The sequence below is a fragment of the Elephas maximus genome, chromosome 15, assembly GCF_024166365.1.
Source record: "Elephas maximus indicus isolate mEleMax1 chromosome 15, mEleMax1 primary haplotype, whole genome shotgun sequence".
NCBI lineage: Eukaryota > Metazoa > Chordata > Mammalia > Proboscidea > Elephantidae > Elephas > Elephas maximus.
The window spans coordinates 42477740-42498693 of NC_064833.1; the positions used below are offsets into that span (position 1 = coordinate 42477740).

General features: G+C 35.1%; 1 protein-coding gene across 11 annotated transcripts in view; it reads right to left on the bottom strand.

Annotated features, from left to right (window-relative positions):
• Nucleotides 1–20954, bottom strand: part of VPS13B (vacuolar protein sorting 13 homolog B) — a 915182-nt gene that overhangs the window by 352475 nt on the left and 541753 nt on the right. For 9 of the 11 annotated variants that reach the window (XM_049854597.1, XM_049854595.1, XM_049854593.1 and 6 more), the window contains one exon: nucleotides 15940–16051. In XM_049854597.1, the coding sequence (XP_049710554.1) occupies nucleotides 15940–16051 (112 nt within the window). Of the gene's footprint in view, nucleotides 1–2528; nucleotides 3500–12456; nucleotides 12482–15939; nucleotides 16052–20954 lie in introns of those variants that run through there. The other 2 variants (XM_049854598.1, XM_049854600.1) reach the window with 2 other exon arrangements.

The following is a 20954-nucleotide window of genomic DNA, read 5'->3' on the forward strand; positions in this document are numbered from 1 at the left end:
CTTGATTTTACTCTATTTTATTCCTAGTATAAATATGTTTAGAGCATAATTTGACATTGTTTAACATGACAGGATATATGAAGTGATTACTTTTCTGTGTATTTCATTACTCTCTGCGCAGTCACCAAACTGAATAAACGAGGCTGTGATTCTCCAACTCTCTGCATGTTTTTTTTTTTTTTTTCTTCTAGTTTTTGTAAAATTCAAAAGTTTGGTGGTACTATACCTCAGTTTTATCAGGTGTTCTTTAAAATCACCTGGAAATACTGAGGTTGTGTCTCACTGAACATGAGCTTCGTGACTTCTGTTTAAATTTAAATGACTGGAAATGTGTTCAATGTCAACTACATGCTGTCCACAGTGTGTTTGATAAGCTGACATGGGACAGGATTTCTTTTCACTGTTGTGTCAGTTTATCAAACCCATACCTGGACGACAGTCAATTCAGTTAAAGGATACTGGAATCTTGGAATGCAAAGCATTATTTCTTTTAGGGAAGCTATGTACTCTACAACACACAAATACCACATAACACAAGTATATGGAAATTTTCACTAAATAACTGTAGCAATAAATAAAATTGATAGAAATTGACCAAAAGGCTTAGTTCATAAGGTATATTCTAGGAATTCATCTACATGAATGAAGATATTATGAAATATTATAGAGTTTTGATTTTTTTTTCTTACTTTTCCATTCAGAGATTTAGAAGGGAAATATCATAGTAGAGTAATATATGATATTAAGGTATGATCAACTGGAGTTAAACTTTGTGCTTTAATTCTGATGAAAATCATTTAGATTTTAAAGTGTATGATTTGACATTGGTTCAAAAGCTATGTCAAGTAGATTTATAAGTTACAAAGAGGAAAAAGGTTTTCATAACTTAAAAACTAATTTTTAACATTTAGCCAAGTAAAAATTCATCTATGGTTATATAACGCAGAATAGTGGTTATCTTTGTAGGGAGGGGTACTGACTGGCATGGGAATAGGAAAGTTTCTTCAGTGGTAGTGACATGACTACATAAATATGTAAAACTTCACCGAGCTGTCTGTGATCTGTACACTTTTCTGTATGTACGTTATAACTCAATAAAAATACATGAAAAAGTACAAACAGAAAAAAATTAGCCACATGCTGATTTAATTTTTACTTATTTTTGCAATCATGTTTTTATGTTCTATTACCTTTGTCAATGTGGAATACTTTTCAGGTTTCTGCTTATAAGCTCTATGAAAGAAATGACGGGCAAGAAAAGTCTCAGATTGAAGAAATAAATCTGTCTTCACCACAGAAGATGCAGGGTCTCCAAACAAAGGATAAGTATTTCTAGTAAGGGCAAAATTATACAGTTTATTTTAGGACAGTGACATCAGTGGATATAGAATAAAATATGAAACAAAGGTAGGTATTATTGTTTAAATTGCTGCTTTTCAAAATAATTATTTGCTCTCATGAAAAAATTACAATGACGTTTTTGGCAGCAGCACCTTATTTTTCTAGTAGCTTGCAAGTGCTCTTATACAAGGCATTAAGGTGATTTATTATCAATCATATATATTGAATGGATATTAAATAAATGGATTGGTCCTGGCTTTCTATTAACTCCTATACTGGAGGAAGGGATTAGAGGGGCTTGGCTGAAAATGGCCACTATTCAACTAAGGGTAAGATGGGTCTTTCTCAAATTGTATTTAGAAAGTCAATATTGCATCTCAGGTTTTTAACTTTCTCACCTTGAAACTGGCCAAAGCTGATTTTATTTTTTTATCTGTCTACCTACCTTTTTTTACCTAGTTACTTCCTTGTCCTTTTTAATTCTTTTAGGGTAATTAAGTTACACTATGTACAGAATAGATATGCAGGTTACGCTTTAGCTTCAACATTCAATCTCTGTTATTAATGAGAAAAAATGTAATTCTTTCTTTACATTAGATACTTGCAGAGTAGCACAATGCTTTACTATTCTTATAGTCTGTTTCAGTCTGTATGTTAGTGGTTACGATGAACAGCCATCATATTCCAGAAGCCTTAAAAATGCATTTTAAAGGTACATTATGCTTCTTTCCACTTGTCTTTAAGTTCGAGGTGTTTAAATAATAATTTTACATAATTAACATTAGTGACTTACTGAAAGTACACAATCAAGAATAAATATAATAAGATATTAAACATCCAGTATATTTAGTTTGGAGCCCTGGTGGCACAGTGGTTAAGAGCTCAGGCTGCTAACCAAAAGGTCAGCAGTTCGAATCCAGCAGCTGCTCCTTGGAAATCATTTGGGGCAGTTCTACTCTGTCCTATAGGGTCACTATGAGTTGGAATTGACTCAATGGCTATGAGTTTGTTTTTTGTTTGGTTTGTTGTATTTAGTTTAACCAAAACATACCTGAAAGAAGTATAAAATGCACTTTCCAATTTCATAATAAAAAACTATGATGTGAATCTCAAACGTATTCTAGTATTCTGTAGCTTTTTTCCAATATGAATTTCTAGAGGAAAGCATCAAAAATATCAATAAAAAGGGTTAAATACATTTTATAAAACATTCTAAAACTTATGAACAGTAGCGCTTATAGTCGTTTTCGACACTGTTATTAAGGTAGCTTTTGGCAGCGAGTAGAAACATATCCATAGAAACCTACATCCTGCTACAGAAAGCCACCGAAGATGCAGTTACTCTGGTGCAAGCCAGTTTCAAATCCAAAGCCTTCCCACTCGATCAGCTGAAGGACCTGACAGGGACTAAACACCTGCCAAGAATATCCTCAAACAAAGTTACTCTAGACACCTACCATCCCAGTCTCTCTGACTTGCTAAAAGGGGCTTATTGGAAACCAACACTGAGCATTACAGGATTAGGGTCATAACGTCACTAGGTATGAAATATACCTTGGAAAAAACAAAAAAATGGTTATTTTGAGAACATTTTTATATAAAGAGAATTATGAAGAAATTAAAGGTTGGTGAAGGACATAAGTTTTGTGGAGATTTGTAGAATTTCATTTTCATGCTTTATCTGGGAACTACAACTCAGTTTTAAAGCAGATGATAAGCTAGGTTTTGGGAGAAAGTATAAAAACTAACGGAGGAGAAACGGTATACCTTGAGCTGCACATCCATAAGATATAACGGCTATTTTAATATTTTCAGAGAAAAGAAGAATTTTCCTGTTTTTAAATAAACGTAATTTACTGAAGTACCCAAAACCCAAACCAAACCCAAACCCAGCGCCATCGAGTCGATTCCGACTCATAGCGACCCTGTAAGACAGAGTAGAACTGCCCCATAGAGTTTCCAAGGAGCACCTGGCAGATGTGAACTGCCGACCCTTTGGTCAGCAGCTGTAGCACTTAACTACTATGCCACCAAGGTTTCTGATTTTTTGAAGTATACATGCAGAATTGTCAATTACGTGAAGCTCACCTATGAAAGGATGTTAGTCTTCTCAGTTAATTTCTACTGGTCATATGGTTCAATTCTCAGCTGTTTGAGTCTATGTACATTGTTCAAGTATATATGTAAAACAAGATAAAAAATTAATCTCAACCATGAATTTCACTGGTCATAGCAGTCTAATGTTACTTCACTTGGAACATTAACCCTGTGAAAAGTCAGTAAGACAATTATAAAATCTGCAGAGAATACATATGACAAGAGAAATGAATGTGGAGGTTAAAAATCACAAGAAGGTATTTTCAAGGTTTAATGCATGAAACAATTGCATACCAGAAAATCGGTAAAAATGTCTGTATCTTAGATCACTTGCTAGTTCATCAAGTCTATTTAAAACCTTGAATAAGACACTGGATTCCTGACATTTAATAAATTATGATTTTTAAAAATCTCAGTAAATTAATTATACATCAAAGTCAACTGTAAAATTAATGGACTTTTTTTTTTTATAGTAGTTTGAAAAAATCCTGCTACCTTTAACAAGACAGTAAACATTCCATTTAGGAAATGTGCATTTTTTTTGTGTTGAACATTTATGGTATTGAAATATTAGTCATGAAGTGAATTTTTATAATGGAAGTTAAATGTTCTCATCAAATATCTAAAGAAAAGTGTTTTTCAGATCTTATTCCCAAAAGCAGTGGCATCATATCGGGTCACAGTGAGATGCCTTTTGCAAAAGTTGTCCTTAAGGAAGAAAAAAGCAAATAGAAAAAAAATTCTGTATATATCCGGAAAAATTCTACTACTGCAAGTCTCCTATGAGCAAAAAGTAAATTAGCTTCCCCACTCCTATAATTCTTTAAAGGCAGAATTGCCACAAAACAAGGTATACTTTTCAAAGGTCTCTTTTATAAAAGATGTCTTTAAAAAGTTTGCCAAAATTACCAAGGAGTTTTTGTTGAATGCTTGCACACATTTTTTAAGAGAATAAAATTATCTATGGAAAAAAATGAAACTCAATACCAGATTCAAATCTGCTAAATACTGAATGCACTAAAATGAATAGGCAAACGTCTGCAAAGGCGAAATGGTTAAAAAATTTGACAACCGACGAAGTTTTTAAAAAGCAATGGGATAAATTAGTCACAGATAAAATTGCCAAAGACATAGTAAAAGACCCACAAAATTTATGGTATGAACCAAAAGCTATATGCAGAAGTTCACAAAGGTCCATTACAAGCAGCTATAGTTCTCTCAAGTAAAAAGACCAATTAAAAATACTATTAAGAAAAAGTTCTACTTTGAATATTTTAAAATTCCTTTCAGCAACAACAAAAAATATCTCGGAAAAAAGTATGAAGTAAATTATATTATGTTACTATCATTAGTTTATATGAAAAAAGTTAAGATTAGGTATTAAAAAAATTTATGAATTTTTTAGATAATCTAAGAAGGTAAAGATACAGGGAGTCAACATGTAATCTTAAAAGGCTTCCAAATTTATATATGTAATTCTGTAAACCTAATTTTCAGATATGTAGCTTAAATAGAACATTTCTTGATAGCACAAAAATAGTGAGGGAAAATACCCATGTTACTAGAGACCTTCATAACAAGCTTACTCAGCTCTAATTTTGATATATGAAAAATACATGTGAATAGTGTACAGTTTTTTTTAAATAATAAAATCAATATTTTCCTTAACAGAATTTATAGAAAAATACTGATATTTAAGAACACTCTGGGAAGAAGAGAGAAATGTAATGAAGAAAAAATTTGCTATTTCCTTTTGTTTTATAAGTTTGAGATACAACTAGATTAATTACTACATTTGACTAAGATTAAAAGAGAAGGAAGATATTTCTAAATATTTATATTCTATAATAACTTAAAAATATCTTTTACAAAACAGAATCACAAAAATCTATTGAGTTTCCTAATCAGATAAGTCTATGTTAATATTTTATATCTGGTCATCCCTCACTTCAAAGCTCATGGAGATGTGAGAAAAATCTTGGCAACAATGAAAATCATTATTTAGGGAGCAATTATCTGTAGATCAAATTGCAGTTTTAAGTGCATTCTGATGAAAATGCTCTGAAAATGGATTTTATGACCAAGTACCCACAAGGACCAAGGAACTCAAATACTAGGATTCAGAGAGCTTTCCCATAAACTACTGCTCTAAGACAATAACGTCTATCTCAGAACAGCTTAGAACATCTCAGGGAACCCAAAGGAAATGTGTCAAGAGTGACAGCTAACCGATTTTTCAATTTACTTGGTGTTAGCAACATGTTAGAAAAAACAAGCATGCAAACAAACGACAACAACAAAAAAACCCTAACATATGAGTAATAATATAACTTTAATGAGATTTGAATGTGAAGCTTAAAAAAAATTAAGTTTCTAACTTAACATTATACACTGCTATCTGTAAGTTAAACTAACGGGGGTCTGGCTTACCAGAAATGGAGATACAGGCAACAAGATGTAGTAGTGAAGAGCACAGTCACTGAAAACTGACAGCCCTGGTTCTATCACTTATTTTATGTGTGACACAGGAGTCAGTTTCCTTATATGTACTTATAATTTTATAATTTGCCTCATAAGGTTATTGTGAGGGTCAATTAAAACCATGCATTGAAATCATTAAGTAGAATTCTTGGCACAAATAAAGCACTTGATAGATATTAGTTATTACTACTATTATAATATTATTATTATTGCTCAAAGATAGGTCAGACACTACTACAAAAAGCCAAAGAAATGGGACACTACGTCTAAGTAAAATCATTACAAAAGCTTTCACAAAGAGAGCAGGATTTAAGTGAAATACTGAAAGATAGATGCGATTCTCAAGAATTTTTTAAATTTAAAATAATGTTACACACCAAAGAGAAAAAATTTTAAAGGATCCACTAATTTAAACTGATTATTTTCATAGCAAAACTCTTTGAAAGGCTGAGATGGAAGAAAGCTATGTTTCAAGAAAGTTGAAAATGCATACATAAACAAGGGCTATTGCAAGGAGCATATTAAGCCTTATTGGGATAAACAAAATATCTAACTGGAACAAGTGTCTTATGTTAGAGAGTAATCAAGGGTAAGATCTGAAAAACAAGTTGAGGTCTGATGATGGAAGATGACACACATTGGGTTAAAAGGCAGGGATTTTGGCACGCTAAAAATTGAGCACTAGGACAGGCGTTCAGAAGGAGATGATATTATTAATGTTTCAAAGTGGTGCCTGACAGTGAAAACAGTCACGATAGTTTAATTCACGTCAAACCAAAAACCAAATCCACTGCCATCGAGCTGATTCAAACTTAAAGCGACCCTACAGGACAGGGTAGAACTGCCCTATAGGGTTTCCAGGAAGTGGCTGGTGGATTCAAACTGCCAACCTGTTGGTTAGCAGGCATATTCTTCACCACAGTGCCACCAGGGCTCCTTAATTTACACAGTGGTGTTGAATTGTGCACCATTTGGCCTATGCAATTAAAAAGGGTAACAAAGAACACTTGACAATAATATCAATTTTCTATTGGTGCTGATATATTTGTTCCTCAATGACCATGTTAGCAGATATTTCTCTGATGGAAACAACTCAGGTGTCCTTTAATGTTTTATCAGGTCTAGTAACCTTTCAAGGTCTGGGAAGTCTTGGTCACACTATTATAAAATACACAATAGATACGTTGTTAATTGCCATCAAGTCAATTCTGACTCATGGCGAACCCATGCATGCAGAGAAGAACTGCTCCATGCGGTTTTCAAGGCTGTGACCTTTTGGAAGCAGATCACCAGGCTAGTATTCCAAGATGACTCTATGTAGGTTCAAATCACAAACCTTTCAACTAGTGGTCGAGTGCTTAATCATTTGCATGACTCAGGGACTCCCCACTATATATATATATATAGCTTAATATATTATACAAAATATGTTACTTTTTAAGTTCTAATGGATCTCTTTAACAGTGGAGGATATTTTATTGATTCAGAACAAAAACTTGGTCTTTAAACAGTCCTTTGATCTATGCTATCTGAAACAATCCAAAAGAGGCAAGTACTCTAAGCATGATGACGTTGAAGGCTGCCCACAGTCAGGGATGGATTATCCAATAAGCCAGGTAAGCAAGGGCTTACTTGTGCTTATTTACTAAGCTGTAGTGAACAATTTCACGTGGGTTTCATCACTCCACATCAAAGGGAAACCCATGTGAAATTGTTCACTACAGATTAGTAATGGAGCCACAAGGAAGCCCATGCTCTTTTACCTTGTTTACTAGGTCATCGCCCCTGGCAGGGATTGTCAATTTGAAAAGAGGCTTTGATTCTGCAGGAAGGTGCTGTGGGTTGGAAGAAAGACAAATGCTAGCCATACCTAGAAGCAAAATCTTTGATATGGAAAAAAGTGTAAAATTGTTCACTACAGATTATTAAGTAAGCACAAGTAAGCCCGTGCTACCTTGCTTATTGGATAATCTGCCTCTGCCCACAACATATTATTGAGCTAAAATCAAAGCAAGCTACAGAATACTGTGTAGAGTTAATTCCATTATTTCAGAAAGGCACACAAAAACACATGTGTGCATGCACACACATATACACAAACAGAAAACAGTCTAAAAGGCTGTCAGCCTCTAATATTAACAGTGGTCAGAGTAAGGGAGTAGTTAGCACTAAAAGTAAGCCCTGGTGACAGAAGAAATTGTATTCTCTATTGCAAACACTTTAGTATTATTTAAAATTAAAATAAATAGCGTTATTCTGTTACTGAAAATTTTTTCTTAAATCTCAGTTATGCCAGTTTATTAATAAATTAAAGGGGGAATTTTTTTATTAGAAAAGTACTATTCTACCAATTTATTTATAAATTATTGGAAAAAAACTCATTTTACCTTTTCTCATTATTTAGTAGGAGACTAAGTAATGCTGAGCTAAATTATAAACAACCAATGCATACTTTAAAAACAAAATGCAAAGATCATTAAAAAAAAAAGAACTAAAATGTACTGAAAAAGTATACATTTACATAAATACATTCATAAAAAAAAATGAACAGACTGAAACACTTTTCTTTATTCCTTCCTGTGAAAACTGCAAAGCTAGAGGTGAATTCAGAAATTACTCTTTCCTCTTACAATACTTTTCAGAAGATTCATGAAAGAATGCTGCTGTAAGACAACTGTATTCAGTTTGTTAAAATAAAAATGGAACCATGAAAAAAGTTGACGGTGCAAGAGTAAAGATTCTAGTTTTGCCTGTTTCATCAATCTAGGCATTGTGGAGGAGACCTGGTGGTATAATGGTTAAGTGCTTGGCCCCTAACTGAGAGGTCAGTGATTTGAACCCACTAGCTGCTCCTCAGAAGAAAAGACCTGGCAATCTGCACTGGTAAAGATCACAGCCTAGAAAACCCTATGGGACAGTTCTACTCAGGTTCTATAGGGTTACTGTGAGTTGGAATCAACTCTATGGCAAACAACAACAAAAGGCATTGTGGTACATATTACAGGCAGAGGACTCATCAGATGGAATACACAAGAATCAAATCGACTCCATCTGTGGAAAGAGATGATACAAAAGCTCAATATCATCAGTCAGAACAAGGCCAGGGGTCAACTGTGGAACGGACCATCAACTGCTCATATGCAAATTCAAGCTGAAACTGAAGACAATCAGAGCAAGTCTATAAGAGCCAAAATATGACCTTGAGTATAACCTACCTTAATTTAGAGACCACATCAAGAACAGATTTGACTGAAGACCAAATGAGTTGTGGAATGACATCAAGGACATCATACGTGAATGCAAGAGGTCACTGAAAAAACAGGAAAGGAAGAAAAGACCAAGATGGATGTCAGAGGAGACTCTGAAACTTGCTCTCAAACGTCAAACAGCTAAAGCAAAAGGAAGAAATGATGAAGTGAAAGAACTGAACAGAAGACTTCAAAAAGCAGCTTGAGAAGACAAAGTAAAGTATTATAATCACAGGTGTAAGGAGCTGGAGATAGAAAACCAAAAGGGAAGAACACACTCGGCGTTTCCTAAGCTGAAAGAGCCAAAGAAAAAATTCAAGCCTGGAGTTGCAGTAGTGAAGGATTCTATGGGGAAAATATTAAACAACACAGGAAGCATCAAAAGAAGATGGGAGGAATACACAGAGTCATTATACTAAAAAGAAATAGTTGATGCTCAACCATTTCATGAGGTAGCATATGATCAGGAACCTATGGTACTGAAGGAAGAAGTCCAAGCTGCACTAAAGGCACTGGCGAAAAACAAGGCTCCAGGAATTGACGGAATATCAATTGAGATGTTTCAACAAACGGATGCAGTGCTGGAAGTGCTCTCTCATCTATGCTAAGAAATATGGAAGACAGGCACCTGGCCAACTGACTAGAAGAGTTCCATATTTACACCTGTTCTCAAGAAAGGTGATACAACTGAATGTGGAAATTATCAAACAACATCATTAATATCACATGCAAGCAAAATTTTGCTAAGGATCATTCAGAAGCCGCTGCAGCAGTATATTTGCAGGGAACTGCCAGATATTCAGGCCAGATTCAGAAGAGGACATGGAACCAGGGATGTCATTGCTGATGTCAGATGGATTCTGGCTGAAAGCAGAGAATACCTGAAGGATGTTTACATGTGTTTTATTGACTATGCAAAGGCATTCAACTGTGTGGATCATAATGAATTATGGATAACACTGTGAAGAATGGGGATTCCAGAACACTTAATTGTGCTCAGGAGGAACCTATACACAGATCAAGAGGCAGCTGTTCAGACAGAACAAGGGGATACTGAGCGGTTTAAAGTCAGGAAGGGTGTGTGTCAGGGTTGTATCCTTTCACCACACCTATTCAATCTGTATGGTGGGCAAGTAGTTCAAGAAGCTGGACTGTATGAAGAACAGGACATCAGGATTGGAGGAAGATTCGTTAACAACCTGCGGTATAGAGATGACAGAACTTTGCTTGCTGAAAGTGAACAAGACTTGAAGCACTAACCGATGGAGATCAAAGCCCACAGCCTTTAGTACAGATTACACCTCAACATAAAGAAAACAAAACTCCTCACAACTGAACCAATAAATGGTAAATGGAGAAAACATTGAAGTTGTCAAGGATTTTTTACTTGGATCCACAATCTAGCCTCATGGAAGCAGTAGTCAAGAAATCGAAAGATGCACTGCATTGGGCAAATCTGCTGCAAAGGACCTCTCTGAAGTGTTCAAAAGCAAAGATGTCACCTTGAAGACTAAGGTGTACCTGACTCAAGCCATGGTATTTTCAATCGCATCATATGCACATGAAAGCTGGACAATGAATAAGGAAGGCAGAAGAAGAACTGATGCCTTTGAATTGTAGTGTTGTCAAAGAATATTGAATATACCATGGACTGCCAAAAGAATGAACAAATTTATCTTGGAAGAAGTACAACCAGAGTGTTCCCTGGAAGCAAGGATGGCGAGACTGCGTCTTACATACTCTGGACATGTTGCCAGGAGGATCAGTCCCTGAAGAAGGACATCATGCTTGGTAAAGGACAGGGTTAGCGGAAGAGAGGAAGACCCTCAGTGAGATGGACTGACACAGTGGCTGCAACAACGGGCTCGAGCATAACAATGATTGTGAGCATGGTGTGGGACTGGGCAGTGTTTCGTTCTGTGGTACATAGGGTTGCTATGAGTCTGAACCAACTTGATGGCACCTAACAATAGCAACAACGTATACCTAGGAGTGGGACTGCTGGGCCGTATGGTACCTCTATGTTTATTTTTCTGAAGAGCTGTGTTTCCCCAGTGGCTGCACCATTTTACATTCCTACCAGTAAAGTATGAGTGTATCAATTTTTCTACATCTGCACCAACATTCATTCTTGTTGTCTTTATTATAGTTATCGTAGTGGTTACGAAGTGCTATCTTACTGTGCCTTTGATTTTCACTTCTGTAATGAATGTTGTTGAGCATCTTTATATGTGCATATTAGTCATTTTTATATTTTCTTTAGATAATATCTATTCAAGTTCTTTGTCCACTTTTTATTTTAGTTGTCTTTTTATTATTGAGTGGTATGAGTTCTTTATATATACTAGACCCAAGTCACTTATCAGGCAAATGACTTGTAAATATTTTCTCCCATTTTGTGGGCTGCCTTTTCACTTTCTTGATAAAGTCCTTTCTAGCATAAAGGAAAACAGTTTTGATAAAGCCTGGTTTATCAAATTTTTTCTTTTGTTACTTGTGCTTTTGGTATCATATCTAAGAAACCATTGCCTAATCCAAGGTCACAAAGATTTACTGCTGTTTTCTTTTGGAGGTTTCATAGTTCTAGCTCTTACAATTAGGCCGCTGATCCCTTGTATACGGTGTGAGGCAAGGGTCCAACTTCAAGTGAATATCTTGAAGACTATTATTTCTACATTGAATTTTTTTGGCACCCTTGCAAAAAATCAAGTGATCATAAACGTGAAAGTTAATTTCTGGACTCAATTATATTCCACTGACCTATAGGTCTAACCTTATACCAAAAACACTGTCTTAATTACTGCTGCTTTGTACTAAGTTTTGAAATTAGAAAGTGGTTCTTCAACTTTGTTTCTCTTTTTCAAGACTGTTTTGGCTATTCTGGGTCCCTTTAATTTCCATATGAATTTTAGGGTGAACTTGCCAATTTTTGCCAAGAAGCCAGCTGGAATTTTGATGGAGATTGCACTGAATTTGTAAATCACTTTGGGTGGTATAGCCATATTAGCAATATTAAGTCTTCCAATTCTTAAAAAGAGATTTCTTTCCATTCATTTAGTCTTCCTTAATTTCTTTCAATCTGTTATTCTCAAAATGTAAGTTTTAAGCTCCTTTTGTTAATTTTAAGTATTTTTTCTTTTTGTTGTGATTTTAAATGGAATTATTTCCTTAATTTCATTTTGGTTACTCATTATGAAATTACAGAAATATAATTTTTGTATACTAACCTTTTATCCTACAGTCTTGATGAACTTATTAGTTCTAATACTTTTTAGCGGATTCCTCCAGATTATCTATGTAAAACATCATGTTATCTGCAAAGAGAGACAGTTTTACTTCTTCCTTTTCAATCTCATTGCCTTTTATTTCTTTTTCTTACTTAAATGCCCTGGTTGGAATGTACAGTACAATGCTGACTAGAGGTGGTGAAAATGTGCATCTTGGTCTTATCCCTGATTTTAGAGGGAAAGCATTCAGACCTTCATTATTAAGTATGATGTTAGCTATAATATTTTCATAGAAGCCCTTTATGAGACTGAGAAAGTTTTCATCTATTCTTATTCTGTTGACTGTTTTTCATGAAAGAGTGTTGGTTTTGTCAAAAGCATTTTCTGTATCTTTTGGAGCTCTATTCCTTTCCCTTTATTTTCTCAAATCACAAAATCCTGTAAGAAATATACCCACTACTCTACTAGAAACACTCTGTCCTTCCTTTAACTTCTCAAGGAACTTACCCTACCATTCACCTAGTTCTTACAACTTATTGCCTAATATTGCCTCTTCCTGCTAGGTTACATTGGAATGAAAAATCTCTGATTTTTAGCAATTGTGAAATTATTTACTTCTTATGGGAATATTTTGGAAAATATGAAGTTACAAAGTTATTTAGGATAAGGCCCATGATCTCAAGGAACATATAATCTATCTAGAAAGTGAGACAATGTATCAATACAAAACAAATACCATAAGCAAGTGACAAAAAAGGACGAAAACATTATTTCCAAATTTTGTTCAGTATAATTTAGTCATCTGAGAAGTCTGCATTAAAATGTATCTATCTTTAAGTAAGCTTTAAAAAGTTGGCCCTCTAAATCATCCTTTCAGGAATTCACAGTGCACTTTCGTCTTTTAAGCTCTGAGAAGCCAAGTGTTTTTAACTTTGTGTAACTAGGCATCTGCCAAGCTTATCTGAGCATCTGAAGGTTAAATAATTTACCTAAGGTTACACAGCTCGTAACGGCAGAGCAAGGGTGGGAATCAAGGAAGTGTGACTCCAGAGCCCATCCTTCTGACCCTATGTGCTACCATTACCCTATGCCTTGGTTTCTTGTGGTCAGCCATATTGCTCCAAGTCACCCCAGAGGAGACTTCCTGAGTTTACACCTAGGCCTAAGGATGGTCTTAGGTTATTTTCCTCCTTTTAAATATCAGTAAATAGAGGCCCAGAGCAACTATAAGCGGACTGCAAACCTAGGAAGAAGGGTCATAGGGACTGCAATAGGAGCTGAGGTTAAGGAGATTAAGAACAAAAATGAGCAACAACTACAGCAACAAAACAGTGTCAGTCTTCAGGGTACTAACAGTCAAAAGAGAAAATAGACAAATAATTTCACTGGGAAGTGGAGCACCAAAACATCACGGGAATATAGGATATGTAAGTAACTACTTTTTTGAAAAGTAAGCAAGATTACACAAACAAAAGTTTGGAATTGGGGAGTGATACAATTGGATTTAACTTTCAGAAAGATCTTAGTGGCACCATGTGAAATGAGGTAGAAGATGGTACATATGAGGTAGGGTGATTCCAGAAATATTTACCAAATGTATACTGTGAGCCAAGTACTATTAGACAGCCATTATTGAAATCTAGGAGAGAGATGCTAAGACCCTGGACTACCTTAGAGTAAATAAGAAGTGACAGGTTAGAGATATGATACAGATATAACGATAGATCTCAAACTCAGAACCCCAGGTTTTGGCTCAATAGCTGAAGGGGTAGACCATGCCATTCAACAGGAATGGAACTCTATTTTTTGCATTTTTTGGAGGCAGTGGCAGACAAGGAGGGGAGAAGAAGTACCTGGAAAGCCATTCAGTAGGGAATAGATATGGGGTTGGAAGTCAGGAGACAAGCCAAACAAAGGATGCAGGCCTAGAAGTCATAAAACACTGGTGGTCGTTGAGGCCAAGAGAGTAGATAGACTTACCCAGGAAAAGGGTTAAAAAAAAGGAATAAAAGTAAAATCTTTAAGGGCACTAACATTAAAGGGACCGTTTAGGAAGAAGACCAGTAAAAAAGACTTAAGAAGCTGACAGAGAGATAGAAAGAAAACATCAAGGAGCCCTCTTAAAGAACACAAACTGAATTTCAGGCAAGTTAGGATACAATTCATGCAAGAACCATAAGGTGGAAAGGGAGGAGGGAAGGAAGTATCTCAGTGGTTCACTTTATTGATGATGATAGGATCTTTTAATACAAAACAGATTTCTTCCACCAAATGCGAAGTACTACCTTCTTTGAGGATCGCTTATTCCTGAAGTGGAAAAGATAAATATACCTGAAAGAATTTCCAAATGTTAGAAAATAAAAGTATTTTCAGGCAGAATTTATGTTCTATTGTAATCCTAGCCTTATTTCTAAGGGAGTCAAAAGTTCCTGAGTTGTAATCTTGGCTCTGCCATTATTTGACTAGAGACAACTATTCTTTTAGATTCTCAGTTTCATAATCTTTAAAACAAGGATGTTGGATTACATGATTCCTAAGGTCTCCTTCAGCTCTGACAACCTACAATTTTATATAAACTGGCTAAATGAAAACTCAATTAAGAGATGACTAGTATAAACTACCAAAAATATTCAGAAGAAAAAAATATCACCTTAAGTATCAGAGTAATTTTAGAAAATAAAATTCCTAGGTCCACTTAAAGTAAAAAGAATATCACCTTCTAGATGATAAACATATTGCGAAAATCAGAATTCTTTCCTAGCAGTAACATCTATTGGCAAACAAAGGAATTTACTTTTTAAAAGAGTGAGACCACAGCATTTGAAAAACAGACCAGCAGTACAAATTAAGACACTTGTTCATCTGTATTTCTGTGACTTTTCCCACTTGGTACCACTTGAAACTGTACTTTTAAGCCTGGCAGCAGTGCCAACTTCAGTATGAATCATATATTATTTTTATCATGTTGATTGCATGTGTTCACCAGTTTAGCTGTCCATATATGCTTGGTGTGGTTTGCAAATAGTCAGTGACAAAATCCAGAGCACAGCATTTTCAAAGAAAGTGTTTACTGCGAAATTTCTCCTTAGAAGTTTGCTTTTCTTTACAGCTTTGATCCATATGACATCCACAGCCCTACATTTCAAATAATGGCTTACACTTAAATTAAGAAAATACATTCCCTTCTGATACATCATGAAGACAGTGGGATGTGGTGGTTCTAGAGAGGACCTCATTTGCTTAAGTGATTAGAGATTTGGTCACATATAAAGTCAGCTAAAATTTTCCAAACTGCACTTCTTCAGTTTTATGGTGACTTGGTACTTACATTCTGTTATTCATCAACACTTCACAGAAATACTTGATTTGTCTGAATGAATTTAAAAACCCACAACTGAAGAAAATCAGAAAAACCTGGTTTTAAATATCAAAAGGTCCCGAATGAAAAGTATTTCTACAGGCCACACTAAGCAAGTTTTATTGATCAGTGTACTTTTTTGCAGGATGAAATTGTTCCAAGATTGAACATAAGAAAATAAACTTACTGGTAAATATCTTTCCTGAGGACAGATCTGCCAAGCGGATTGTCAGCCTGAGGAGCCATGGCAACAGAGCCAATCTTTAAAACCATAGTGTCTTCTTTTGCTGCCTGGTTAACTGTAACAAAAGAAAGAGATTTGTGATGTAAACTCTGGATCTATGTATAACTTCATGCATAAAAAGGAGAATTCTTTGAGGGAATGCAACAGAAACACATTAACATACGACAAATAAATTAGGAAAAATAGAAGAAAATACTGTTTAAAATAAAAAATATTGGATTCTTTTCTAATTCCGTTTCCTTTATATCCTATTAAGTAGTTCTCTCTTCAAATAGCAGCAAAAAACAAACAAGCCCACCCCAACATTAAATTGTACGACAATATGTATTATGTTTACACATATAATACACATACATAGTATTGGGAAGGCATGTCCATCTAATTTCACAATCTTATTTTTTTTTATATAACTGGATCTTGTTTTTCCCTAGTGATTTTCAGCCCTGAGTTTTTGACACTGCAGTGGTGTCCACAAATATATTAAAGGATATCAAAAAAGTCAGTAACAAATTCTCAGTTATTTAAATTTATGATTAACAATAATTAAATATAGCACGCACACACAGTACAGCACTTGAAGATGTGAAATGTCAGAAAACCCAAAACAAATGTGATGGCTGCAATGTTGAAGAAAGAAGTTAATTCTTCATGAGGAAATTTCAACTTGTTTTTCTAGACACTAATGTCTACTGTAAAATTATTTGAGAAACAGTAATCTCATACCTGTGTAAAAATTCTACATCTTAAGAAGTCTAAAGCCAAGGTAAAATATTTCAGAAAACAGTAAAAGGGTGAAAAGATAGACCAATTCTGACCTAATACTGAATAAGACAAAATTAAACTATTTTCATCTTATGAAGTTTAATACTTTTTCTATAACTCACCACCTAATTAAAAATATTTTCTAAGGATTATTAGGACTGGATAGGTGTTCTTGCTGGGTCCATTAGTTTATATTAAATTTCATCTCCCTGTTCTCCAACTTAAGAACAGATATATTAGTTATGAAAAACTTTTTAACAATATACAACTTTCTGGGTTTTAAAGAAATATAAATTAAAATTAATAATTTCTTTCAAGGAACTACTGTCTGCCGTAAATAGCTGAGTAAAGGACTGGGCTGCAAGACTTCAGAAACATCCTGAACAGAACATTTCTATAAAGGCATACAAGCCATATTTCCCAAACTCTAGTGCCCAAAGAATGCAAAGCTAGGAGATTACTTCCAGCTGCTTCGGCAGCACACTTGGTATGGTCTGACTTAGATCAGCCCAAAAAAGAAAGTCAGAATTAAGAAAGTCAGAAAAAGTAACAAGAAAGATATACAGTGAGTAAAAAGGAGGAGCCAGGATAAGACGCCCATCAAGGGAGTGAGGGAAGACAAAAGAGAATGTGGGGGGCGCGGGGGGGAGGGAAGGACAGCAAAAAGGGAAAAGGAGACAAGTTATTATAATAAATATTAGCATATGGATGCCACAGTAAAGACAATACTTTTAAATGTCCACAGCAAAGAAGATCAAATAGAAAATTGCTTCTCATGCAGCTGTACCATTTTCAAATGACTAGAGGTCTGGCTTGATTATAGGTCCTTAGACTATGAACATTGTTTACATTTCACAGATCTTGCATTTTATGCCAAGCTTATCAAATAGTTCCATGTGGGCAAAGCCTCTGATTAAGCAGCAGGTATAAATTAAATCAATAAATAGTAAGCTTAGAGAATAGACCATACCACAAAAGTGCAATTAGTGTACTTGCTAACTGTTCTTCCAGGCTACAGATACTACCCACCATATGAAAGTCTGAAATGAAATAGAAACACTGCAGTAAACGAGGTACATATGGCAGAAAAATGACGTACTCGACCTTACACACAAAGCCAGATCCAGGACGAGAATTCCGTCTCTGTTAGAGCCAAAGTTTTCTCCCTGGATTATACTATGAAGTTATATTAAAAAAAAAAAAAAGCACATAATGCACATCATTCACAAACTACATTAAAAAACTAATTTTATTAAAGAAAGTATTCAGCTTATCAAAACGTATCTTTGAAAAATAAGAAAAAAAAATAAAAATATGTATTTAAAGAAGAAAATGCCTTGAGTCATTTTTTTCAGTTACATTACAGTGGGAAAGAAACGAGTTTCCCCTTTTTGGTTTATTTCACCTGCACTTAATAGCTGGACCATATGAGAAAATGTTCCCTCTAGAAGCATCTTCAACATGAAAATGAATGTCTTCCTTCTTCGCTTTAACTGTATTTTCAAAAATTGAACTTCATGAGGAAGTACTCACTCTAGAAGACGCATACGTAATCCAAAAAAAGTCCCCTAATTTTAAGTAAAGAGCTTAAGCTGGAAGTTAAACACCTGTAGATTCAGAATCTTGATAATCACTGCATAAAGCAAATAATATTCAGGTTGAAAACCAGACTTTCAAGATTGCTTCTGCAAATAAAATATGAGAATGTTAAATATATTTCTCTTATCATCAACTGTACTTTAGACATGAAGTATTAAAATGTTTTATACTTAATGAAATATAACATACGTCTGAACATTTTTATCCCTTCTTGGGGCAAGAGAATGTGTATATGCATGTGTGCAGATGGGTACATGTACATGTGTGGATGGAAAATGGAAAGGTTAAAAACAACTCTGAACTCATGAGCTTGCATCAGTAACCAAAAGCTTAAATAAAGAGTAGAATTTTCATGCTATTAACAGATAATGTAAGACTCTGTTGCTTATAACTAAGCTTTCTTAATACCCAAAATGAATTAACAGTGTTTTGGAGTCTCCAACTTTCCTTTAAGATGCTCAATATAGTAGAAGAGGTACACAAAGCCTCAAAAGTACTTCAACTTAACAATTCCTAATGCTATACTTTAATAAAGCCAGAACTATAGCGACAGAAAGCTATCAAACAAAAGGTTTTAGTTTTTGCCATATTTTCAGTTGAAGACAGAAAGTTCAGTGAATATGTAACCTAAATGGCCCTTAGGTATAATATGGGAAATAAAGTTGCATTTCATTTATAAATCATTTCTGACTTGTATACAGATTGCTCAGTGATCATTTTATAATTAAAGATTTTCCTGAGAAGGCATCAGGTGACAAAATTTAGTGCTGCTATCAAACTCATTAAGACAAAGCTTACACATGTATTTTTAATTTAATTAATCTGATGAAAATATTACTCCAGCAAGGTCCTTTTTAAAGCCTTTCTAGAGTAAAATGAATGCTTTTGATTATATCACTAGTTATTTAAGTAATCATATTTATTTCTAATGCAATAGCTGCTTCAGTCATGTTTGCCTTAGTCACATTATAGCTTTTAAATGCATTAAATGCAAATATTCGACCTTCCATATAAAAGTATACATTTAAAAAATTCTCTACACTTTAAAATGGTTAAAAAGGAGAGTTACGTTATGTGAATTTTTATCTCAGTAAAAAAAAATGTTCTCTAACCTTTACATTGGTAAATTACGATAAGTTCAATTGAAAGTAGCAAAGAAGAGCTAGAAAGTGTCAAAAATCTAACATAATGTTACATACCAAAATCTTTTCACTTTTGGCATGCATTTTTATACCTGTATTTTCAGTACAGGCACATATTCCAGCACTTCATAATACTTCAGAGTTTTTAATACAAACTCACACACACACATACACACATATATAAGGAAGGCAGTGGATAAAAATTGAAAATGAAAAGACGTATGCAACATATACGCCAGGCAAAGAGCTTAATATGCAAAGAACTCTTATTAATTGATAAGGAAAAGATGAGTAATTTCTTAGAAAAACAGTGCATTTTTCATCAGTGAGACTGATAAAAGATCAAAAAGTCTGGAAAACTTCTCTTAGAGAACAAGTGAGGAAACGGTATGAATTGGTGCAATCATTTGAGAGAGCATTTTGAACGTATTTTTTTTTTTTAATTAACTTTTGTTGAGCTTCAAGTGAACGTTTACAAATCAAGTCAAACTGTCACATATAAGTTTATATACACCTTACTCCGTACTCCCACTTGCTCTCCCCCTAATGAGTCAGCCCTTCCAGTCTCTCGTGACAATTTTGCCAGCTTCCAACTCTCTCTATCCTCCAATCCCCCCTCCAGATAGGAGATGCCAACACAGTCTCAAGTGTCCACCTGATACAAATAGCTCACTCTTCATCAGCATCTCTCTCCTACCCACTGTCCAATCCCCTTCATGTCTGATGAGTTGTCTTCGGGAATGGTTCCTGTCCTGGGCCAACAGAAGGTTTGGGGACCATGACGGCCGGGATTCCTCTAGTCTCAGTCAGACCATTAAGTATGGTCTTTTTGTGAGAATTTGGGGTCTGCATCCCACTGATCTCCTGCTCCCTCAGGGGTTCTCTGTTGCGCCCCCTGTCAGGGCAGTCATCGGTTGTGGCCAGGCACCAACTAGTTCTTCTGGTGTCAGGATGATGTAGATCTCTGGTTCATGTGGCCCTTTCTGTCTCTTGGGCTCTTAGTTATTGTGTGACCGTGGTGTTCTTCATTCTCCTCTGATCCAGGTGGGTTGAGACCCATTGATCCATCTTAGATGGCCGCTTGTTAGCATTTAAGACCCCAGATGCTACATTTCAAAGTGGGATGCGGAATGTTTTCATAATAGAATTATTTTGCCAATTGACTTAGAAGTCCCCTTAAACCATGGTCCCCAAACCCCCGCCCTTGCTCTGCTGACCTTTGAAGCATTCACTTTATCCTGGAAACTTCTTTGCTTTTGGTCCAGTCCAGTTGAGCTGACCTTCCATGTATTGAGTATTGTCCTTCCCTTCACCTAAAGCAGTTCTTGTCTACTAACTAATCAGTAAAAAACCCTCTCCCACCCTTCCTCCCTCCCCCCCTCATAACCACAAAAGTATGTGTTCTTCTCAGTTTATACTATTTCTCAAGATCTTATAATAGTGGTCTTATACAAT